Below are 19,137 nucleotides of genomic sequence, written 5' to 3'. Positions count from 1 at the left end.
TTTCTCATCTTCCTCCCATTTATGTCTCCAGTCCAGAATCCCCAAACCCAACTGAATTAAAATTGAACATTCAAAGATTCAGGCTGCCTTTAGGCTCTAAGGAACAGAATGCCATCCTGTTAATAGCTGCTGGGTAGTCGTTTCAAAACCATTTCTTTTCAGCAGGCACTACCATAGCAAATTCCAGCAGCGAATGTATTTCTGGCCTGGTGTGCCTCTAATCCCACAGCTGAGTTTTACATGTGATCTCTTTTGAAATGCTAGAACTATATATTTCTTAAAATTCCAGACAGAGATATTTCTAGGATTTGGCATTTAGAGTGGCAACAGGATTGTTTATAGGAAGAGAAGGGAAAGGATGGAAGGAGGATGTTGACCTAGCAGCCCTACAAACCTACCGCACTTAATCCACTTATCGCTCTGAATTCCTGAAGCAGATAAATGCTGATAACAGTTAAAACACATCACTGACAGGAGCAGCATGTTCTGTCCTCTAGAAATACATCAATGCTGGAAATTGCAAAGCTGCGTGCTACCATGGGGATGAGCGTGATATAAGAGCTGAGGAGGCCCTCACCGTTCAGTGGAGTTCTTCCACAGGAGGGTAGCTTTTCCCTCCCTCCCCCAGCTATCTTGAGATGCAATTCAGGCCTGAGAAACACTGCTGAGCATCACTGTGACCCCACAGCCCCCCAGAGCTACAGCTGCCTGATCTGTGCCTACATATCTGAAATACCAAGTGGGCCCCCAGTGTCTTGTTACCGCTCTTGATTGTCCTTGCTGCTCAGCGTTAAGACCTGCGAGGAGCGATTTGCAGCTGAGACCAGCCCTGTGCAGCTCACGTCAGCATGTCTTGGGGAGAGGAGTTCGTTTTGGCTAATCTGAGCTAAACCTTCCCTGGAGGAGTGCAGCTGCTGCACCAGCCTTGCAGAGCCACACAAAGCCACTTGCTCCTCTCCCCATCTGTCAGGGCTCTCTGCAAGGTACTGGAGCCGTTCCTGGGCTCAGGGGAATGCAGCAGCCGCAGCTGTGCACTGCACCCCTGTGTCGAGACCCCTTCCTCCTGAGGACATGTCCCAGGCTGAACAGGAGGAAAAACGCTGTAAACTAAAGATGGTTTTGGAGCAAACCTTGCTCATACAAACTCAACAGACAGAGTGATTTTGACTATTCACAGTTTACAAGCTCATCTGCCGTCTTAGGCCTTTCTCAGAACAGACTGCACAGCTATCCACCAGTCTCCGCAATCCAGCAGGCAGTGTGAGCAGGCACCCTTGAAGTTGCAGCAAAGTGTTTTCTTGTGGACGGTGCAAACGTCTCTCAAGACGTCTGAAAGGAGGAAGCTGTCTGGAGAGAAGGGAAGACCTCTCAGACATGAAGATTTTTTGAGTCAGACACCGCTCAGCTGTTGCATTGCAGATGTCTTAGGTAAAAACAAGCTTTCACTGAAATCAAAGACTCTTCATGAGTTTAAGTGGTAGGATCCTCCCACAAAGAGAGGGCTTCTTCAAAGGGTTCTCCGTAGATTTCCCTACAATAGATTTCTTAAGGCTTGCCTGCATTGTGAAGCTGATTTAGAGCCAGCATCATGTGAATCTGAAACATCACAGCTGTTATGGATGAAGTCACTGCCTGCTTGTTCTCACTTCTGCAATTCGAGTGCCGTCCTCCACAGTAACCTAACCACGAAGCTGGCTGTGGAGGGAAGCGCTGGGCTGTAAGGAGTGCAGTAGGGCTGTTTCTTTCTGCTGACTGCTGCTGCAGGTACTTGTTTTCCATTCTGAAGGTAGAATAGGTTATCTCATGCTTGAGTGTTCACATGAAGAACTAGTTTGATTGTGCTGCTCTGCCATGAACCCATGCGCTGTCGCACTGTTAGTGATTCCTCCATGTAAATGAAAGACTTGAGTAAGATAATTTGAAGTAAAATGCCTTTATTCCAAAATATTGGTGGTCAATGCAGTGAGATAATCAGTAACAGCTGTTCCAAAATAACTGCATAAACAAATCCTTGCAAAACTGTGGTAAACATCCCAATGTACTATTTTTAAGCTTGTCCGTTGCTCCGGAATCAGTTGAATCATTCACTGAATTGGACCACGTTTACCTCAAATGACCTCAAAAGGTATCAGTCGAAGTACACTTTTTCCATATTGCAACTTGGGGCTTCGGTCACTACGGAAGGTGACAAAGTTTGCTTTAAATGCACGTGATATTTTACGGTCATTGGAAGACAAAGCTCTCTGTGTTAAAGAGCTTACAGTTTAATCTTTGGACGCTTGCTGATAGGTGTAACACCGTGATAATAGTACAGAGAAATGAACCACGGTGCAGGGAGGAGTCTGACAGAAAAGCAGAAGAGCCTGCATCTGCCGGAAAGAGCTTGCCAAAAGCAGTGTGAGTCTGTCCCGCCTGTCCCTGCACAAACGGGAGGGGATCAAACAGCTCCTCAGCCGTGGAAATACCTGACAAAATCCAATCTCTTTTGCCTTTTGGATCTTCATATCTGATTGCTTTCTTACAGCCTTTTGACCCTACCATGGCCTCTAATCTAAAAGTCATCTTCCTGTTTCTTTGGTCGCTTCTCTGTGAAGGTAAAAAAAAAATATTTTTTTTTCCTTTTGTTTACTCTCACGTTTGTTCATATTAGAGCATTTCCAGCTGCTATCTTTTTCTAATTTCCAGAGCTCCCCTCTAGGAATTTGCACACTGCTGCTATTTCTGTCTTTTAAGCATTTCAAAGCTCAGAGAGAGAATCCTTAAGAAAGGGGGAACATGGGAGAAGGGTTATATAACCTAAATAAAATGGTTGGGCTTTATCCCTGGCATGTTCTTCTCAAGGTAATGGCTCCTGGGAAGCTGCAAAAAGACGGATCTCTCCTGTTTTGTTAGAGCAATGCTTTGCAATGTCTTGTATAAAAACTACATTCATGTGTGTTCTGCTGAGTACAGATGAGGATAAGGATGATGAATTATTTTTGAAAATAAGGCACAGAAGAGACTACTCAGGTTATCACTCCCATGGTGGCTGCAGGATTTTCTGTTGCCTTCTTTCCATAACGCTGTATCTAGTGCACACAGGACTGAGCACTCACAAAGACCATGTCCCTTAGGACTGTATTGTATCTCAGTCGCTTTTACAGCTAAGAACCTCTTTCTAATGATGTAACCTAATCTCTTCTTTACTCTTAGGGTATTGTCCCTGGCTGTGTCATCTGTAGGGGATTTTTCTTAAGTGATGTTACCTCCCTGAAGTCTGTTCTGGGCAGTGATCGTGCCCTCCTTCTGTTATTCCACCCCTCTGTTCTCCTTAGTGGTCTGCATTCAGTAGCGTTAAGTCAAGAGCTGCCTCCTCTGATGCCGAGTCCCACCACGCAGAGGTGATGCTGTTGCGATGCAGCGTTATTGCGTGATGACAGGAAAGCCAGCCTGGCTGTGCTCTGGGACTGCCTTATTAGCGCCTGATTATCAGCCTGTTCGTAGATGCTGAACCCCAGAGAGTCCCATCAAAACCGTGAATGGTTTTGCCTGCCCATCCTCTACTTTCCCTCTCTCTATTTTCCCCTTCTATTTTCTTGTCTCAGAAAGAATCCAGAGTCTTTCATTTTGTAACAAGACTTGATGCAAGTTTCCAGTTCCCTTTTTTAAAGACAACAGTGCTTTGCACAGGCTTCCTCTTAAGGTGGTTTCTGTGTGGTATGGTAGCAGCTGCCAAATAAATCAGCTACCAGAGAATGACTGATGTTAAACCCAGACTTGGCTGTGTTGCCAAGAGGTTCTGTACCCCAGGTTCCTTACTAGCCTATGGCTCTCTCTCTCTCTTTTTTTTTTTTTTTTCTTTTATTTTGCAAAACGGGGAGTGAACTACGGTGTGGATTCCCATCTGTGCTTACTCATCCTCTCTTGCAATACCCGACATGATTGTCTACGGAATTTCAATGACAGATTGCTTTCAACAGACCCGAGTAAGGAGGAAGCACATGAAGGGCATGTTTTCCCATCTCCCTACCTGAAATAGTGTCACATACAGATATTTAAGATCTGCAGATAGTTACTGTATCTAGCATCCACTCTTGTGCTTTGCTGCCCGTTTACTGCAGCAAAAGTTAGGAGTGATTAAGCCGTGTCTTATTTCTCATGGCCCAGCGTACAATGTGCAATTTCCTTCCTTATTCTTGTCTCAGAGATGCACAGTTCCACTGACACACCTGCTTGCACACAGCGCCTTCACTGGTGCACTGTGATCACGTGCACACGTACACGTCCAAGCAGAGGATTGTAACTCAGGAGTTACGGAGGACGTCCAGTGAGTGTTTGCCTTAGAAAACCGCTTTCCAGTCATCCTTTGTAAACAGTGTCACGCCAGCACAAAACCAGTTCACTTCCTGCTTCATTTCTGCTCTTTCTGTATGCCAGCATTGTGCCGAGGAGCTCACAAGGGAAAAGGGAAAGTCTGTGATTGCAACAGGCTATCTCAAATCACACAGCAATGACCTAAGAGTTGTGGCAGATCACACAGGGCATGTGCTCTGCATCACTCAGTTTCTGACAAGGGCCAACAGTGCTCGCTCCAGACATGCTTCCCGACATATGTTTATTTTCACCACGTGATTGGGGCAGCAATTTTCTCCTGACTTATGGTGCTGTTAGGTGCCTGCTAACAATTATCACCCTTACAGGGGGAGATGTCAACGTACAGCAGAATCCTCTAATCCAGGTTGCACTGCTCAAGGAAGAAGTGTCCATCCCCTGTGAAGTCACCTTCCCTTACACCCTGAAATACACCAAATTTTCAATCTTCTATTACTGGATTAATTTGCTGGGTCAGAAGACATCCATCTACAATCGGGAAGAAAATGTACAAATCCCTCCTGGAGAGGAGAATAAGACCATTGCCAAATCGTACAATCACAAAACCATGCCACTTGAAAGCAACTTTTCTACGGGCACCTACTATTGCGAGGTCCAGTGGAGTGACATCCGGAAAATGGGAAATGGAGTGTTCGTCCTCGTGAGAGGTAAGTGAACAACCAGAAAGGAAGGGTGAACAGTTAAAAGTCAGCTGGACTTTGCTGTGAAAAGATGATCTTTGCTGTTCTCCTTTACCCAAACAAGCTATAAAGTAGGGTGGGAATAATACTTAATGCCCAATGCTTAAAGGCATCAGGGTTGAATGTGCTTCACACAGGGCTCATCGTAATGCCTCCCCCTTTTCCATGTGGCTGCAAGGGGTCGGTCGTTCTGTCGATGCACAGACTGGAAAACAAGGGAGAGCTTCTGGCCAAGGCAGGAGGAATGCTAAAGAGAAGTGATACGGCCGTGCATGCTGCTGACTGGCAGGATTTGCGTTGCTGAGCGCTGGCTATGAAAAACTTCTTAGGGTAAATGGGAAGAGCCGTGGTGAAAGAGCTTTGCTACGCTGGTCAGAGGTGCCTGTAGTATCCACCCTGCTGGTTTGTGTAGCCGGTGTGCTTTCCACCATCTGCCTTTCTACCCCTATCTCTAAAGACCTTTGCTGGCCTCTACCTTCCTAGCACCCTTTTTGGCTCTCATATTTATATCATCTCCCTCTAATCAACATGAAGAGCAGCTGCTTATATCTCGTCTCCTTTGCATGATTCTCCAGCTGCACGCTGCTCTCTGTTCAGTCAGGCTGTGTTTTGAAGCATGTGTGCATCCGTACAACCTTTACTGCTTCTGTAGTTTAACTCTCCTAGGGCTTTTGGCCAGAGTTAAAAACACAACGGAATTATAACTTCCACTCACACTGTGAATCTTTTGCCTTCTTTCCCACAGGGACAGGGTACATCGAGACCTCCTACGGGCGGGACATCCTCATTACCTTTACCACTCTTCTGGCTGCACTGAGCATCATTGCAACAGCTCTGCTCGTGTGGAAAAGAAAGGCAAGTTATTACCAAATAAAAGCCAATACCTGACGTGACCCATCCTAGGAATTTATTTCTCTTGCTTCTAACTTGGCTGGATTGGAACTCCCCATGCTGAAATTTTCCATGCTGGGTGTCTGTCTCAGGTTTATTTTCTTTTTTTTTAAGTTCAGTCATTCTGAGAAAAAAAGATTACAGAAAAGACAAAGCGAGCTATTGATTTGTCCATTAAAGACATTCTGGTAACCATTCTGAGTCTGGTGTGCTCTGCTTTAGAGCAAGGGTCTGGCACAGGGCAAGAAGTCACACCAGCGGCGTGCTGGCCCTGAGAATATTCAAGCAGATGCAGCCTTGTGAGGGGTCTCTGGAAATTTGCAGTTTGTGTACGGCCGGTTGTGGCTCTTGTCAGTTTATCAGCTCGGTTTTCTAAAGGAGCCCACGCGAGGCTGCCTTTCCACACAGTGTCAGTCTGACAGGTAGTGTGCCCTGGGCACCAAAGCAAGTCTCTTGCAGCCCTGGTGGCAGGGGGCGAGCAGGGCTTTCCCCATGTCTCATCTTCTTTCAAGATGGGGGCTGCTCTGATGCAAAGGCATGGCCTGATTGTGAGGAAACTCTGCGACCGCTTTCCTGAGCCATGGGCACCGTAGGAGACAGCAGTCTGCAGCGCGGAGGGCATGGGAACCAGAACCTTGGGCGTGTGCTCGGCAGATAAAACATTAAGAGACAGGGTTGGGGGGGAAGGATGGGTCAAGGATCCCAAGGAAGCCCGTGTAGAGGTCCCAGCTGACTGGAAAAAAAGAGTGAGACAAGGACTTGAGGAGCAACCTGTTTTAGTTGACTCTGAGCAGGCTGTGGATTGGACTAGACAATCTCCAGAGGCATCTTCCACCTTCAGCAGTTCTGTGAGGATGGAAGAGAGGAGCCTTGGGAGGCAAACGGACTGGGAGCCAGAGCGAGGAAGTACTAGAGCACGGAGGAGGATGTTAAGACTGGATTGACAGGGACTCTGGGGTGAGAAGACTAGAGGCACAGGCTGGGACCAGTTGGGTAAGGAAAAGCGGAGGGCAAAGGGGAAACCAGAAGTGGAGAAGAAAGGGTATATAGAGCAGGAGAAGAGCCAAAAGTAGGGGCAAAGGTCTGAACGAGACAGGGGAAAAAACTTTGAGGTTGTGATACTGGAATCTCTGTTGACCAAGCAAAATCTGCTGTTCCTAGTAGTGCCTCCTCCAGGCATTCAAAACAATATCCTCTGCACTCCTCCTGACATCTCAAGGCTGGCTTAAATAGTCCTGATGTCTTTTAGAACGGAATTTGGGGATTGATGCTTTTTAGGTAGTGTATCCCGCCATATTTTCTCTTACAAGCTGCCCTCTGCCACCACAACAGCAGGCTTTTCACGTGGAGGCTGTGTTGCTGGTGCCGACCTCTGACTCCAAGGAGCATCAGGCTTCAGCGCACACAGTCAGAGCTCATGAGATGGAAAACAGAGAGGCGGCAGTTGGCAGGCCTGCAAATCTCGTGAGACTTACCTTGCAGGCAGGCAGATGGAGGGGCAAGGAGTGAGGGCTGGAGATGGGCCCCCATCGCTGCCTGCCTAGACAGCATCTCCAGGGGGATGAGGGGGGAGGCACCGTCACGACTTGCCGCTTGGCATCTCTAGGCTTCGAGGTAGGCCAGCAAGTCTCAGACCTGCGGGCACTCCTCGGGGCCTGGAGAGATCAGGCAGTCATTACAGTTGCCCTCCTGCAGAACACAGCCCGTATTTCTCACCACAGCTTGCTCAGACCTGCTGGTTTAAAAATGTTTATCTTTAAGAGAAGCTATTTAGCATCCTCCTTAGTTACTAATGGACTGGAAAGCAGTTCATCGTTTTCATGTGATGTGAATATAATCATCCCACTTCTTTCCGAATTAGAACAGAGATACTTAGCAAAGCCTGCTGCCTTTTCTGCCTCTTTCTCTTGCTTGCTGAGCAGGGCTAACCCTTATCTGAGCATGAATGGAGCATGTTCAAGGAGAAGTCATCTGATGCAAGAAACATTTCGGAGGAAGAGGCCTTCTTCCTTCAGCTCCGTGCTGGACTTGCACGTTAGCGTATCACTGACTGTATGGCATCATTAATGTCTGCCTGGTGCTCTTCCCTAGATTCTGTGTATTAGCATCTTCCCAGCCAAATACTGACAGAAGTCTCTGCATTCTGCCTCTGTGAAATCCCCCTCGCACTTTGAATGTGGCCCTGCTTTTCTCCCTGTCCTGCAGTATTGTTGTGTGCTGTCCAATATCTCTGCCCCCCCAACCAACTTAGTGTCAGTGCAACTGATTTCTGTATACAGACAGAGCCCAGTTCTCCTTTCCAATGCTCCAGTGTCAGTTGTCAAACTCCTTCCTTTTACCTTGAGGAAAGTGGAGGGCCCGTGTTGCTCATAGAGTCAGCATTCTTTGCTTCTGAAATGCTCAGGGGGTGTGCGAGCAGCTGGCTTTGGCATGGCTCTGGCATTCATTTCATTTTTGGGGAGGTGGTGTTTTCTCCAAATGTGTGATTTGGTGTCTTGTCCTGAGCAGGTATTGTGTCCTAAAAGGAACCAGCTAAATATACTGAGACAGAAGGTAGAAACTCGGCCTCCTTCAGCCAGCCCGCCACCACCTTCTCCTGTTTATGACGTGAGTACCAGAATCGCCCTCCATCCTTGTGTCCACGTCATGGTACAACCCCTCCTTTCCCTGACCTGCCATGGTACAGGCGAGGTGACAAAATACCAGTATTGTGATGTGAAACAAGCAGTCGACCTGGTACTGGTGATCCTGCTTCTGTGCTCTGCTCCTCTTGGGACTGTGCATGTTGCACGTCTCCATCCTGATCCCAGTGCCAACGCCTTGCGCCATGCCCAGCAGCCCTGCTCCAGCACTGGTGGGCAGGAAGAAAGTGAAGGGAGTCTCCTTTTTGGAACATTTCCCTTTTCATCACTTAGAATCCAGCCAATCGACTCCTCTTTCCATTCCCCAAACTGGAGAACACCAACTGCTCCCGCTCCCTGAGCCCAGTAGCAGCAGCGTCAGAGGTAATAGGATTGGTGTGGCTCTCCTCAAATGTCAAGCCCAGACCTCGGCTACCTCAAGTAACCATGACCCCTAATCACATTTACAGCCCATCCAGCTCCATTTAAAATGTATTCCTTCTTTTTCCTTTCACTCCCATGGGAGGACCACTCAGCAAAGAAGAGAATGATTATTTTTTTTCCACGTGGTCTGTGGGACAAACGAGGAGGAATGAAATGAAAGGGAGTAGAGAAGGATGTTGCCTGAATATTAGGAAACCTTTCTGACTGTGAGGTCTATAAGGACTGGAAAAGCCTCTCCAAGGAAAACCTGTAAGCTCTGCTGCATGAATCATTTAAACTAAACAAAGTGGAGCTCTGGAGAATGTACTACAGAGAGGAGCAAAGCCCTGCCAAGGAGGCAGGGAAATCTGATAGGGGGCAGATATGAAAACAAAGGCACTCCTGCCCCCTTCTCATTCTCACTTCCCAGGTGGGGGGCACTGTTTTGTGGCTCTTCAGTTTTTGGAGTAGAGGTTTAAAAGAAAGCCCTGTATATTGTATGTGATACGTTTATTCTGGGTAGAAAGCAATGCTTTGGGTAAAGGATGTTGCAGGTTATAAACCTTTTCATTTGTATCAGGTAATTTCTTTTTAATTCAGGCTTTTAAAAATCCGATTTGGAAGTTTCCTGCCGAAGTGGATGATTTCTGCAAGGAGACCAAAAAAAAAAAAAAAATCAAATCCATTTCTCGCTCAGTCGGCCTCGTCATGCATCCTTAGCTCCATCTTAATTACATGTTTCATCATGTTGTTCTGTTCAGGAGGCCCCGCTAACGCTCATACAGCAAGCCAGCAGAGCCAGCCTTAGGCGCAGGCAGTCCTGGTAGCTGGCTGAGCTCCTGTGCTTGCAGGAGCGCTCCAGACCTGGCCCATGCAGCCTTGCCCCGTAGCCTGCTAACTGCCCGCCAGCTGCGCAGGGCTCTTGGCCAGCCCAGCGTGCAGGGCGGGCGGCTCAGCCCCCTTTGGCGGAGCAGCAAGCAGCCTCGAATCGTCTCGTGCGTGCTACGGGGTACGAGGCTGCCCCGTGGAGCAGCTGCTGGGACTCGCTCGGGCATGAGGCAGCAGCTCCCGCAGCAGAGGTGGCACAGGGTGAGGAGGTGGGAGCGTGGGGCCGCGAGGTGGAACGCGGGGGGTAACGGGGAAGAGAGGGCGAGAGCCCTGGGGTGGAGACCGTGCTTTGTGAGGTCCTGTTGGTGTTGAACTGGGTGTTGAACTTAGCGCTCGTTTCGTGGTTGGGGGGGGAGGCAGAAATCTGTGGTTGGCACGGGGGTAAGATAAGGCAAGGGAACGGGATGGATGAGTGAGAAGAGACTTTGAGTAATGAGATAAAGAGGATTAGGTAAAGGGACGGGAGGCCAGCACATGCCAGATGTGCTATCCGTGGGGGAAAGCAGATCAGAGTCCAGAAAAAAGTCAGGGAGTCGCAGTGTTCTTGCAGGCCTGGAACCAGGAGCAGCAGGAGGCAGGACTGGGCATCAAAACAAGGGCTTCGAACTGGCTGGTGCAGCTCATTAAATGCTCTGTGCTGTCTTCCCTGGCAGCAGGGCTCACCCCTGGCACAGAAAGGCTCCTAGCACACCTCCTGCAAAGCCCTTCTGCTGCACATCACTAGGAGCAAATGCCCTCCCCGCCGCCTCTTCCAGGCGCCACAGGTTACCTTGCGGTCCTTGGGGCTGGGTGTCAGCAGCGAAAAACAGCTCAGGGCAGTAAAAAACCCTGCAGGGTGTGTGGGGGCGAGGGGGCAGAGCTACGCTGCCATGCGTTATTGGGCCCTTTTGCCCTCCTGCAGCCCCGGAGCAGCTCATTGCACTGGCTGGTCCAAAATCTGTATTTTCCTCCGTTTTCCCGCTCGGCTGCCTAGTTAATGAGCAGCTTGGAAACAACAATCCGAGGGCCTCGCTTCATCCGCTTTACACTTCAAACAAGCTTTTTTTTTTTTTCCTTTTTTTTTTTTTTTCAGCAGCAAACAGAGCTCCTGCAGCGCAGGCGGGTTCCAGAGCACAGGGGCTTTTCAGGAAAGCGTCTGGCAGCAGGGAGGAGAGGCCCGCGTGCCGCCGCTGCGACAGTAGCAGGTGGTCAGTGGCCAAGTGGAAGGAATTGATTTGCAAATGGCAGTTGGAGACACCGGCTTTCCAACTGGCCAGCAAAGGACGGGCATTGTTAACGGCCGTCACGAGAAGAGGGCCCGCAGACGGAGGGAGTCTCTTCTGGGGGTTAAGCACCAAAAGGATGCTTCTTGCTTGCAAGGGGCTTTGGGACTGGAGCAGTGAAAGAGACTGCCTGTCACGGCAAGGGGGCACGGAGCCGGGCTGCGGGGAGCAGAGCGCGCAGGACGAGGTCCTCACTGCCAGCATCACAAAGGGAATCGAGAATGAGGACGGGGAAATGGGATTTTGTGCGCGCGCATATGCACAGGCGAATAGTTGGGGATGGCTGCTCTAGGCAAGTGGGCTGTCGGGAGCGGGAAGCGGACGGGTGAAACACTTGGGCTGCTCCCGCAGGAGGAGTGGGGATGGGAGAGCTGCGTGGTGCCCCACTCCTTGCAGCCCGTCCTGTCCCACTGCTCGTTCCCAGCCCCGTTCCCAAACGCTGCTCCTTTATCATCTCGTCCTCTTTAAACCACGATCTCGCTGGCCACGACCCAAAAAGATGCTGAGCGTTTGCAACTCCCGACGAAATGACGGGGTGGGGGGGAGTCAAATGACCCCCCAGTTCGACCCCCCGTATTTTGCTGGTCCCCCTCGCCGTGCTGCAGGGCGCCTCGCTCCCTCTGCAGCCTCTCCACTAGTACCATCTGCCCCTCGTGCGGCTGCAGCTCCTCCCATCCTCCCGTTGCCAGAGAAACAGCCACCTTGGCAACCTGCTGTCATCCTTGAAACACACATGGAAAAGTCCTCCTGATTGTTATGTTTGATCCTTCAGGCAGATCTGGAACATCACTCAAACTGACATGCATCTCTTGTGACACGATTACCTGGGGGACCAGCGGGTGCAGACACATGTAGGATGTGTGTGTGTTTCTCTGCGTATCCGTGCGGGACCGTGGATATGTCTGTGGGCCTGCGAGTGTATTGATTTTTTTTTTTTATTATTATTATTCTTTGCTCGCTCTACGAAGAAAGGAGAGTTCTGGCTTGGAAATAAAAAAATCAAAACAAATCAAACCAAAACAAAACGGCAACCAGACAATAAATAGAAATGGTGCCTGATGTAAGGTTTCCTGTTTTCAACAGCCCTTGTGTTCCAGAAGCCCAGCCTAGCCTCCCCTCTCACCCTTGTGTGCCCAGAACAACCAAAAACAAGAGCTTTTTGGGCATCAGGCACCTAAACAGTCCTGGGCAATGCAGGGTGCCGCCTGTTCCCTGTGCTCCCCGTGGTGCTCGGTACCCGTTCAGGAGGCAGAGGGGCCTCCGTTTTGCATTGCTGTATCGGTCTGGAGTGGACGGAGGCAGGGGCATTGCCATTGTTCTCTCACTGCCTTACACGGGGTAGGTAACATCAAAAGCTGTCTCTGTGAGGCTGAAAAAGGACCGTGATGTAGCTGCACTGTAAAGATTTCAGGGGAAAATGGATTTTCTTTTTGCACACGTTGAGGACAGGAACTTTGGAATTTTGGAGACATCAGAGGTTCCTCAGAAATGTCAGGCACGAGTCGGGGAACAACCCAATGGGCCATCAGATGTGCTTAAACCTAAGCGTTTTTTTGAACCCTCTCTTCTCTTTGCAGTGCCTGAATTCGCAGCAAGTCGAGGTCTACTCTGTCCTTGAGAGCAACACAAAGAACCCAGAACCCAGAAGGAATCATCCAGGGGAGGTAAGGGCTGGGGCCCTGTTCTTGGAGAGTTCCCTTATGCGCTGGGCACGTGGGAAGAGAAAACCCAGAGCCACCGCGGCCCTAGCTGGCATTAAGTGTGTCTGCTATTTCCCCACCTCCAGCCCCACTGAAAGGGGAAAACGGGACGTGGCGTCCACTCGCCAGCTGTGCTGCACGTGCGGTGTGTCGTCCCTCTTCCGGCACAACCCTTGCTGCTGCCGCGTTACTGGTTCTGGCAGGCAGATGCTTTGCTGTGTGATGTTCCCTGGAAGGTATCGAGATGTTTGGCATTGTTGCTCCCTCTCAAAGGGTCAGACGTTTGTGGAGAGTTGGCCAGATGCTGTCCCCCACTACTGTCCCTTCCAGATTGTTTAGGCAGCTAAGAAGTCCCCCAGCGTAGAGGAATCTGTGCGCTGGGGGCAGACCCTGGGCACACCTTTGCTCTCGCTGGCATTAAGCACCTGAGAGCCATTTCCTGGTAGCAGAAGCTATGATGGCCTGAACGGAGGCAGGAAAAGGCAGCGTGGCTATATTTTGGGCTTGGATCTTCTTGCTGGGCTGGGAGTTATGAGTTAGAGACGAGGAACCAAACCCACCCGTAATGAAAGTAGCCACACTGTGCAGGCACAGATCAATTGTGGGGGCTGTATGGCACGGACCAGGGTCCCACGCAGCCCTGCACCCTGCCCTTGGCAAGCATCAGCTGTTCCAGAGGGACAAAGCTTGCATCAGGCACCCCAGTGAACATTTCCTTCCTGTCCTCAGATCTCTGTTGTTCATTTGCCTTCCAGACCTCTTATCTACTTAAAAAATACGTTCACTCTTCTAACATTGGAAAATGTTCCTGGAAAATGTCCCCTTCTTCTCCCAGTGATGTCCTGTTGGGGAATGTTCCCCAGGTTAACTATGCAGGGTGCAGCATGGAGCCAGCTTCAGCTGGCACCGTCCCTCCCTTTCATGGAGGGCAGTATTTTCCAGCCTCTGAAGCACTTTCACAACTCCCAGCTTCAGGAAAAGGTGGAAGAAAATCAAATGCCTTCTTCTACATCAGAGCTAACTGCAGAGTGTTCTGCTCCCAGGGCCACCGGCATCCTGCGGTTAGTGCTGTGGCTCCACAGCAGCGGTGGCAGGGGCAGGGGCAGGTACCTGATTACTGCAGCTGGCTGCTGAGGGGAAGGATGGTTTGTGTTATATAGGCAGCCTTGTACTCCGGTGTGTAAGATGCACTGGGAAAGAGAGCATCCCTGTTTTTGGGTTCTTGCTGCATTTTGAATTAGTTGGGTAGGAAGAACAGTAAGTCCTGATCCCCCTTCCCTGTCCTATTTACTCTTCTGTACACCTTCATCAGCTGCCCCCTTCTAAATGATTCAGTCTGGGCGAGGAGATGCAGTATCTGTGTTTGTTTTTTCCTGTCGTGGCGTTGTCTGGGCTGTGCTGAATCACCTGTGTGTGGCCCACACCGCTCAGCTGCTGCTTTAGGGGTCAGCAGCCGTGTGAAACAGAGCGGGAGCAAAGCAACAAAACGAGCAAAGAAGCATCTGTGTGCAAGCGGGTCTGGCTCCTGTGGTCTCTGTGGGAGAAACAAAGGAGGAGAAAGCAAAGAGAGGTGTGGGATGGGCTCTCACGGGCACCGAGAGTGTGCCCAGTCCTTGTGCTGCTCTGAAGGTAGGGAGGTGTGAGTAGCAGGGCCCCACTGCTGCATCCCACCTCAGGGGGAGCCGAAAGGGGCTTCTGAAACAGGAGCACCTGTGGGGAGTGGAAGGGGATGCCAAGGCCTTGGGATCTCCGCGCAGTGAAGGGCGACTGAAAATGGAAAAGGTGGGCGGGCTGGATTCAGCTCTGAGTTTGTTTCCCAGAAGCCAGGAACGAGTTTGGTTCCCCCCAGAAGGGATATGGCCTTCTCTGCACGGCACAGTTTGACTGCCCTGCCCGGTACGGCTGCAAGCACCTCGACCAGCTTCCCTCTCAGCCGTCCTGGGCTCTGACCGCCTGGGACACCGGCCCTGCAGCTGGCTGTGCCAGAACGTAACAGGGTGTTACAGGCAGAGAGCACCCGAAGGGAGAGTGTTTGCGAGCTGTCACTGCGCTGCCAGCCAGCCTGGGTGGCAAAGGGTTAATCCTCCAGAGCCTGTGCGTGCTTTGGAGGTGCCCGCGCTCAGCTCTTCTAAAACGCTTCCCTTTGGTGGTGGCAGCAGAGAAAAAGCTAGTGTAGGTAGGGCTCCATTCACCCTCTGGCACTTCAGCTACTTGCCGTGTAACCTTGCTTACGGCAGGCCTGTGCCACGCGGCGCTTAAAATATCAGTCTGTCAGCGCCTTGTCTGCACCGGGAGCGGCTGTGAGGAATAGACTCAACTGTTGAAGAAACAGGATTGAGGAGGTCAGGGAATTCCTCCTTCACAGAATCCAGAGTGATTTATTTTTTTTACCGAGTCCAATTTTCCCTCCCCTCCCTGTCTGACAGCTTTTTGGGGGAAGAGTGACAAGCAAAGGAGGCATCTTTATCCCTTGGGCTGGATTAGTCACGTTCGTCTCTGTCGGAGCAACATTTCTCAGTGTAGTGGCTTCCATTGCGGTGGATCACTTATAGCCATTTCCAACAGAGCAAACGTCAGTGTCTGCTGATTAAGAATTAATTCGTCTTCTTTTGAATAATTTTCCTCCATTTCTTTTTCCTCCTTTTCATCATTCTGCAGACATCTAAGAAGCAAGAAGCTCTAGAAGAATCCTCTGATACACTGTATGAGAATATCTAAGGGGGAAAAACTGACTCAGTGCGGACCAGACATCTTCCTGCACGACAGAACTACTTTCTGCATCCTCAGTTCTCTGCGAAGACCCACAGCGACTTCAGGGCGCAGCCACGGGGGACTTGTGAACCCCGGGCTCCCTCCGAACTGCCCTTCATTAACAACAGAATACATCTGTTCAAATCCCACTGGGGCTCAGTCTGCATTGATGCAGTGAAGATATTGTGCAGTGAAGCTGTTTGATGCAAAAAGAAAAGCTGGTTTTTGTCAAGCACTCGTACGTAGCTTAGACATGGTGCAGATGGGATCTGTGCACGTTTCTCTCACCTGGCCTGGCTGAAATACTTGAATCTTGATCTTCTGTAAGCAATAGCGCGATCCAGAGACCTCCCTGCTTGCTGGCCTGATCTTCCAATCCTGACCTGCAGCAGTCCGTCTGATCCTGTGCCTACAGTTTCCCTGACACAGCCGTCAGGCCTTCATGCATAGTTTAACTGAGATCCAAACGTCCACCTGCCCATTTTTTCCTTTCTCAGGAACCCCACAGTGAAACATGCTTTCTCATAATCTGCTAATCCCATCAAGTAGTCACAGATGCCTGCTGTGACCGTACTCAGCCGACCCAAATCAGTGCCTTGGAATAAATGCTTTCCCTTCAGCAATATCAGCAGTATACGGTGAGGAATGGATGCATGAACAGAGATAAAGATGGAAAAAAAGGAAGCCAGAGAAAATATCCCTGCCTGGCACTGCGTCTCAGTGGCAGTGCCCTTTCCGGAACAAGGAAATGGAACAAGGGGCTGGGAATCCGAGGAAAATGCCTTGCTGGGGCTGAACAGATCTGGGGCCAGGTTCCAGAGATGTTCAAGCCGAGCTCCCCAGTTTCCCCAGTTCTGAAATCTATAACAACTGGAGTGAGGAGGGAGGTCTTAGAGATGAATTTTCTATTACTGCTCCTCTCTCTCCTGTCAACTGGGACTTGCCTACCATTTGTGCTGATGGATATCCTAGTTCTGATAGGGAAGAAGCTACGTTAAATATCCATATAACGTGATCAAACCAGTGGATCAAAAAGCTGAGGCTGTTTTATCTCAGATTAAAAAAACGACAACAAAGTAACAACCAAACAAAACCAACCCAAAATAACAATACGTAGCATAACTTGAGAGGAATCATAGAAACCTCTTTAAATAAGAAGATCAAATTAAAACTGAGCTCCAGGGTCATAGGACCCTCTCTAGTTGAAGATAATGTTGCTATGCATCAGAGATAGAGGCTATGGAAAATGTCTCCGGGGCCTCCAACCTTCCTATACTATGTTTAAAGAGATAATCCGCTTATTGCTTTGCTCTTTTTATTAGAACAGATTTCAAACATGCAATTTGGACTTTAACCACAGGAAAATGCTTTTTCTCTTCCCAGTGTTGAGGAATTCATTTCAAAAATAGCAATGAATAGACAGCATGGCTTATTAGACCTGTCTTCCATTTGTTAAATGATCGTAATAATTATAAATAAATATTTCTGAACTCAACAATTTTAGTATTTACTAATGCGACCAGAAATATAAATGAGGAGAAAACATTTGTCTTCATGGAAAGAAAAAATTACAAGGATTGCACAGGTATAATATTTTTTTCCTTAACAAATTTGAAGAATGATGAGATGAATTATAAATATGTTGCAGTATAGAGATAAAATATTCAGAGGAAGGTGGTGGATTAGATGAAGAGTTAAAACTTTCAAAGTAACACTGCTTGGTTTTTGTGTTTGGCTTTTTAAATTTTCTAAATACTAAAAACAATGGTTAGTACTAAAAATTTCCTGGCAGAGATCTCACTTTGCAGTGCATTGTTTTGTCTCGTCTTTCTATTACCTTTCTAACTAGCGTTTCTTACATTTATGTCTGAACAGTTCTATATATTAAGTAGCTGAAGCCGTTTAAAATGAAACATAAGAAAAAATGGTACTTGGAATATAGGGGCTGTTCTAGACCAGTCAGTGCTGAAGTACCAAACGAATCGCAAGCGGTTATGATCAATTAAGTGAAAAAGTAAAAGTTTCCAAGGAGCACTGGGAAGGCTGGGGATTTGGGCTGTGCGCCAGAGCTCGTCAAAGTCAAGGGGAGTTGCTGTGTTGATTTCAGTGGGCTTTGGTCTGGCCCTGCAAGGCTAAAAGGCTGCTGCACGAGAAGGAGGAAGGTTGGAAGCTACGCAGCCAGAAGTTAGCGTTGCCTCCTTGGCATCGTGCACCGTGGGCAGCAGCAGTGGCATCTGAGGTTGTGAGAGAGAAAGGTGTAAAGGAGAAGATTGTGAGAGAAGGGGTGTTCTTAAATACAACAGAGTTTTCCAAGGAGGTATGAGGAAATGCCTTCAGGCACCAGTAGGAGAAAGTAGTAAATATAATTTATATAACATTGGTATAGCTATTTATAGCTGAGATTTGTTCAGGAAAAAATAAAATAAAAAACCAGTCATTTGCTCTTTTTGTCTCACCTGGCTCTATGGTCCATGAGAATAGATGCAGAAAATGAGTGTTATTAGGAAGAGGAAAGGAGCTCATTTTTAAGTGTGGAGCAATACATATAATAAATAAAAGGAAGAAAATTTAACGATCAGCTCCCCCAGCTCCACGCAGGACAGAGCTGATGACTGAGCCGTGTTTATTGCCCACATTTTGCTTTAAATTGAATGTTGAGAACGGATTCCTCTTTAAAACCGCGTCCCTGAGGGCCACAGCTCTGCTCGCTTCCCCCAGCATGGTGCTGCTGCGCGCAGAACGCGCTGTCAGGTTACGGTGGTGTAATCTTTGATTCCCAGGCGCCGGGAAAGCTAAGAGAAATTATCCCTTTGTATTGACAGGATTTCAGGCAGGCGGAGACACGTTATCAAAATAAGCGGTGGTGTGAGGTGGGAATGCACCGTCTGCTTTCCTCTACAGGAGGTGCTGTGCTAGCAGTAGGGGCCCTTGCCCTGTCCACCGGGAGCGAGCCTGCAGTCCTGAGGGGTGGATGCCGTGTCTCAGCGCGTTGCCTTAGCTGGCGTTGCTGTAAGGGGCGTTGGTGGCACTGAGATCATCCAGTCCCTAAAACAATCCCTCCACAGTGCTTTCCAGCCTTTTTGCCTTTGAGAAGGCAAAAAACGGAGCGCATGTGAGCGTGTCGGTGGTTTCATCCTTTTCTGTAGAGAACAAACTTGCACGGGTTCTGCTCTGCAGCATGAAGTACGTCGGCTATATTTTGCCTTTTATCTGTAGACAAGAAAGAGCTCATTGTGGTGGGTGACTACAATGAAATGCATGGCCACGCTGTAGTCCTCTGTGTTCTCCTTCCTTGCTTCTGTCTCCTAATTGTCTTCTTTTCCCTTCTCGTGGGTATCACTGTCATTAATCATCTCTATGGCAATAGCGTCTAAAGACCTAGCTAGGGCTGAGCCTTACAAAAGGAGGCGCTCCACTGAACAGCACCCAAAAAAAATGGTTATTACTGCTGTAGTTTTGGGCCACCGTCCCACCCAGCAGCGCCCAAAGGGCGTGCGAGTCTGGGCCGAGGGCAGGGGTCCCTTCGTCCTGCTGGGCTGTCTCCTGGAAG

The 19,137-nt window shown here is 49.1% G+C and overlaps 1 protein-coding gene across 4 annotated transcripts; it reads left to right on the top strand.

Annotated features, from left to right (window-relative positions):
- Nucleotides 1–354: 354 nt before the first annotated feature.
- On the top strand, nt 355–18,841 carry NFAM1 (NFAT activating protein with ITAM motif 1). Of its 4 annotated transcripts, XM_066990195.1 has the most exons (8): nt 355–1,764; nt 2,290–2,397; nt 2,525–2,594; nt 4,680–5,018; nt 5,797–5,906; nt 8,451–8,549; nt 12,714–12,800; nt 15,495–18,841. In XM_066990195.1, the coding sequence occupies exons 3-8, from the start codon at nt 2,540–2,542 to the stop codon at nt 15,552–15,554; spliced, it is 750 nt and encodes a 249-aa protein (XP_066846296.1). In that variant the 5' UTR covers nt 355–1,764; nt 2,290–2,397; nt 2,525–2,539; the 3' UTR covers nt 15,555–18,841. The 4 variants fall into 4 exon arrangements, with proteins under 4 accessions (XP_066846296.1, XP_066846297.1, XP_013052588.1 ...); XM_066990196.1 differs by lacking the exon at nt 2,290–2,397; XM_013197134.3 differs by lacking the exon at nt 355–1,764 and having other exon boundaries at nt 1,783–2,397.
- The last annotated feature ends 296 nt before the right edge of the window (nt 18,842–19,137 follow it).

Source organism: Anser cygnoides, chromosome 1, assembly GCF_040182565.1.
Source record: "Anser cygnoides isolate HZ-2024a breed goose chromosome 1, Taihu_goose_T2T_genome, whole genome shotgun sequence".
Classification (NCBI taxonomy): domain Eukaryota; kingdom Metazoa; phylum Chordata; class Aves; order Anseriformes; family Anatidae; genus Anser; species Anser cygnoides.
The sequence above is the reverse complement of the archived record's forward strand: the minus strand, read 5'-3'. Positions and strand labels throughout refer to the sequence as shown.

Excerpts from the sequence above, each read along its gene's own strand:
- NFAM1 (XM_066990196.1), top strand. The coding sequence starts at position 2,540 with ATGGCCTCTAATCTAAAAGTCATCTTCCTGTTTCTTTGGTCGCTTCTC. Across the intron at positions 8,550-12,713 it reads CACCTTCTCCTGTTTATGAC|TGCCTGAATTCGCAGCAAGT; the intron begins GTGAGTACCAGA and ends TTCTCTTTGCAG. Across the intron at positions 12,801-15,494 it reads GAAGGAATCATCCAGGGGAG|ACATCTAAGAAGCAAGAAGC; the intron begins GTAAGGGCTGGG and ends ATCATTCTGCAG.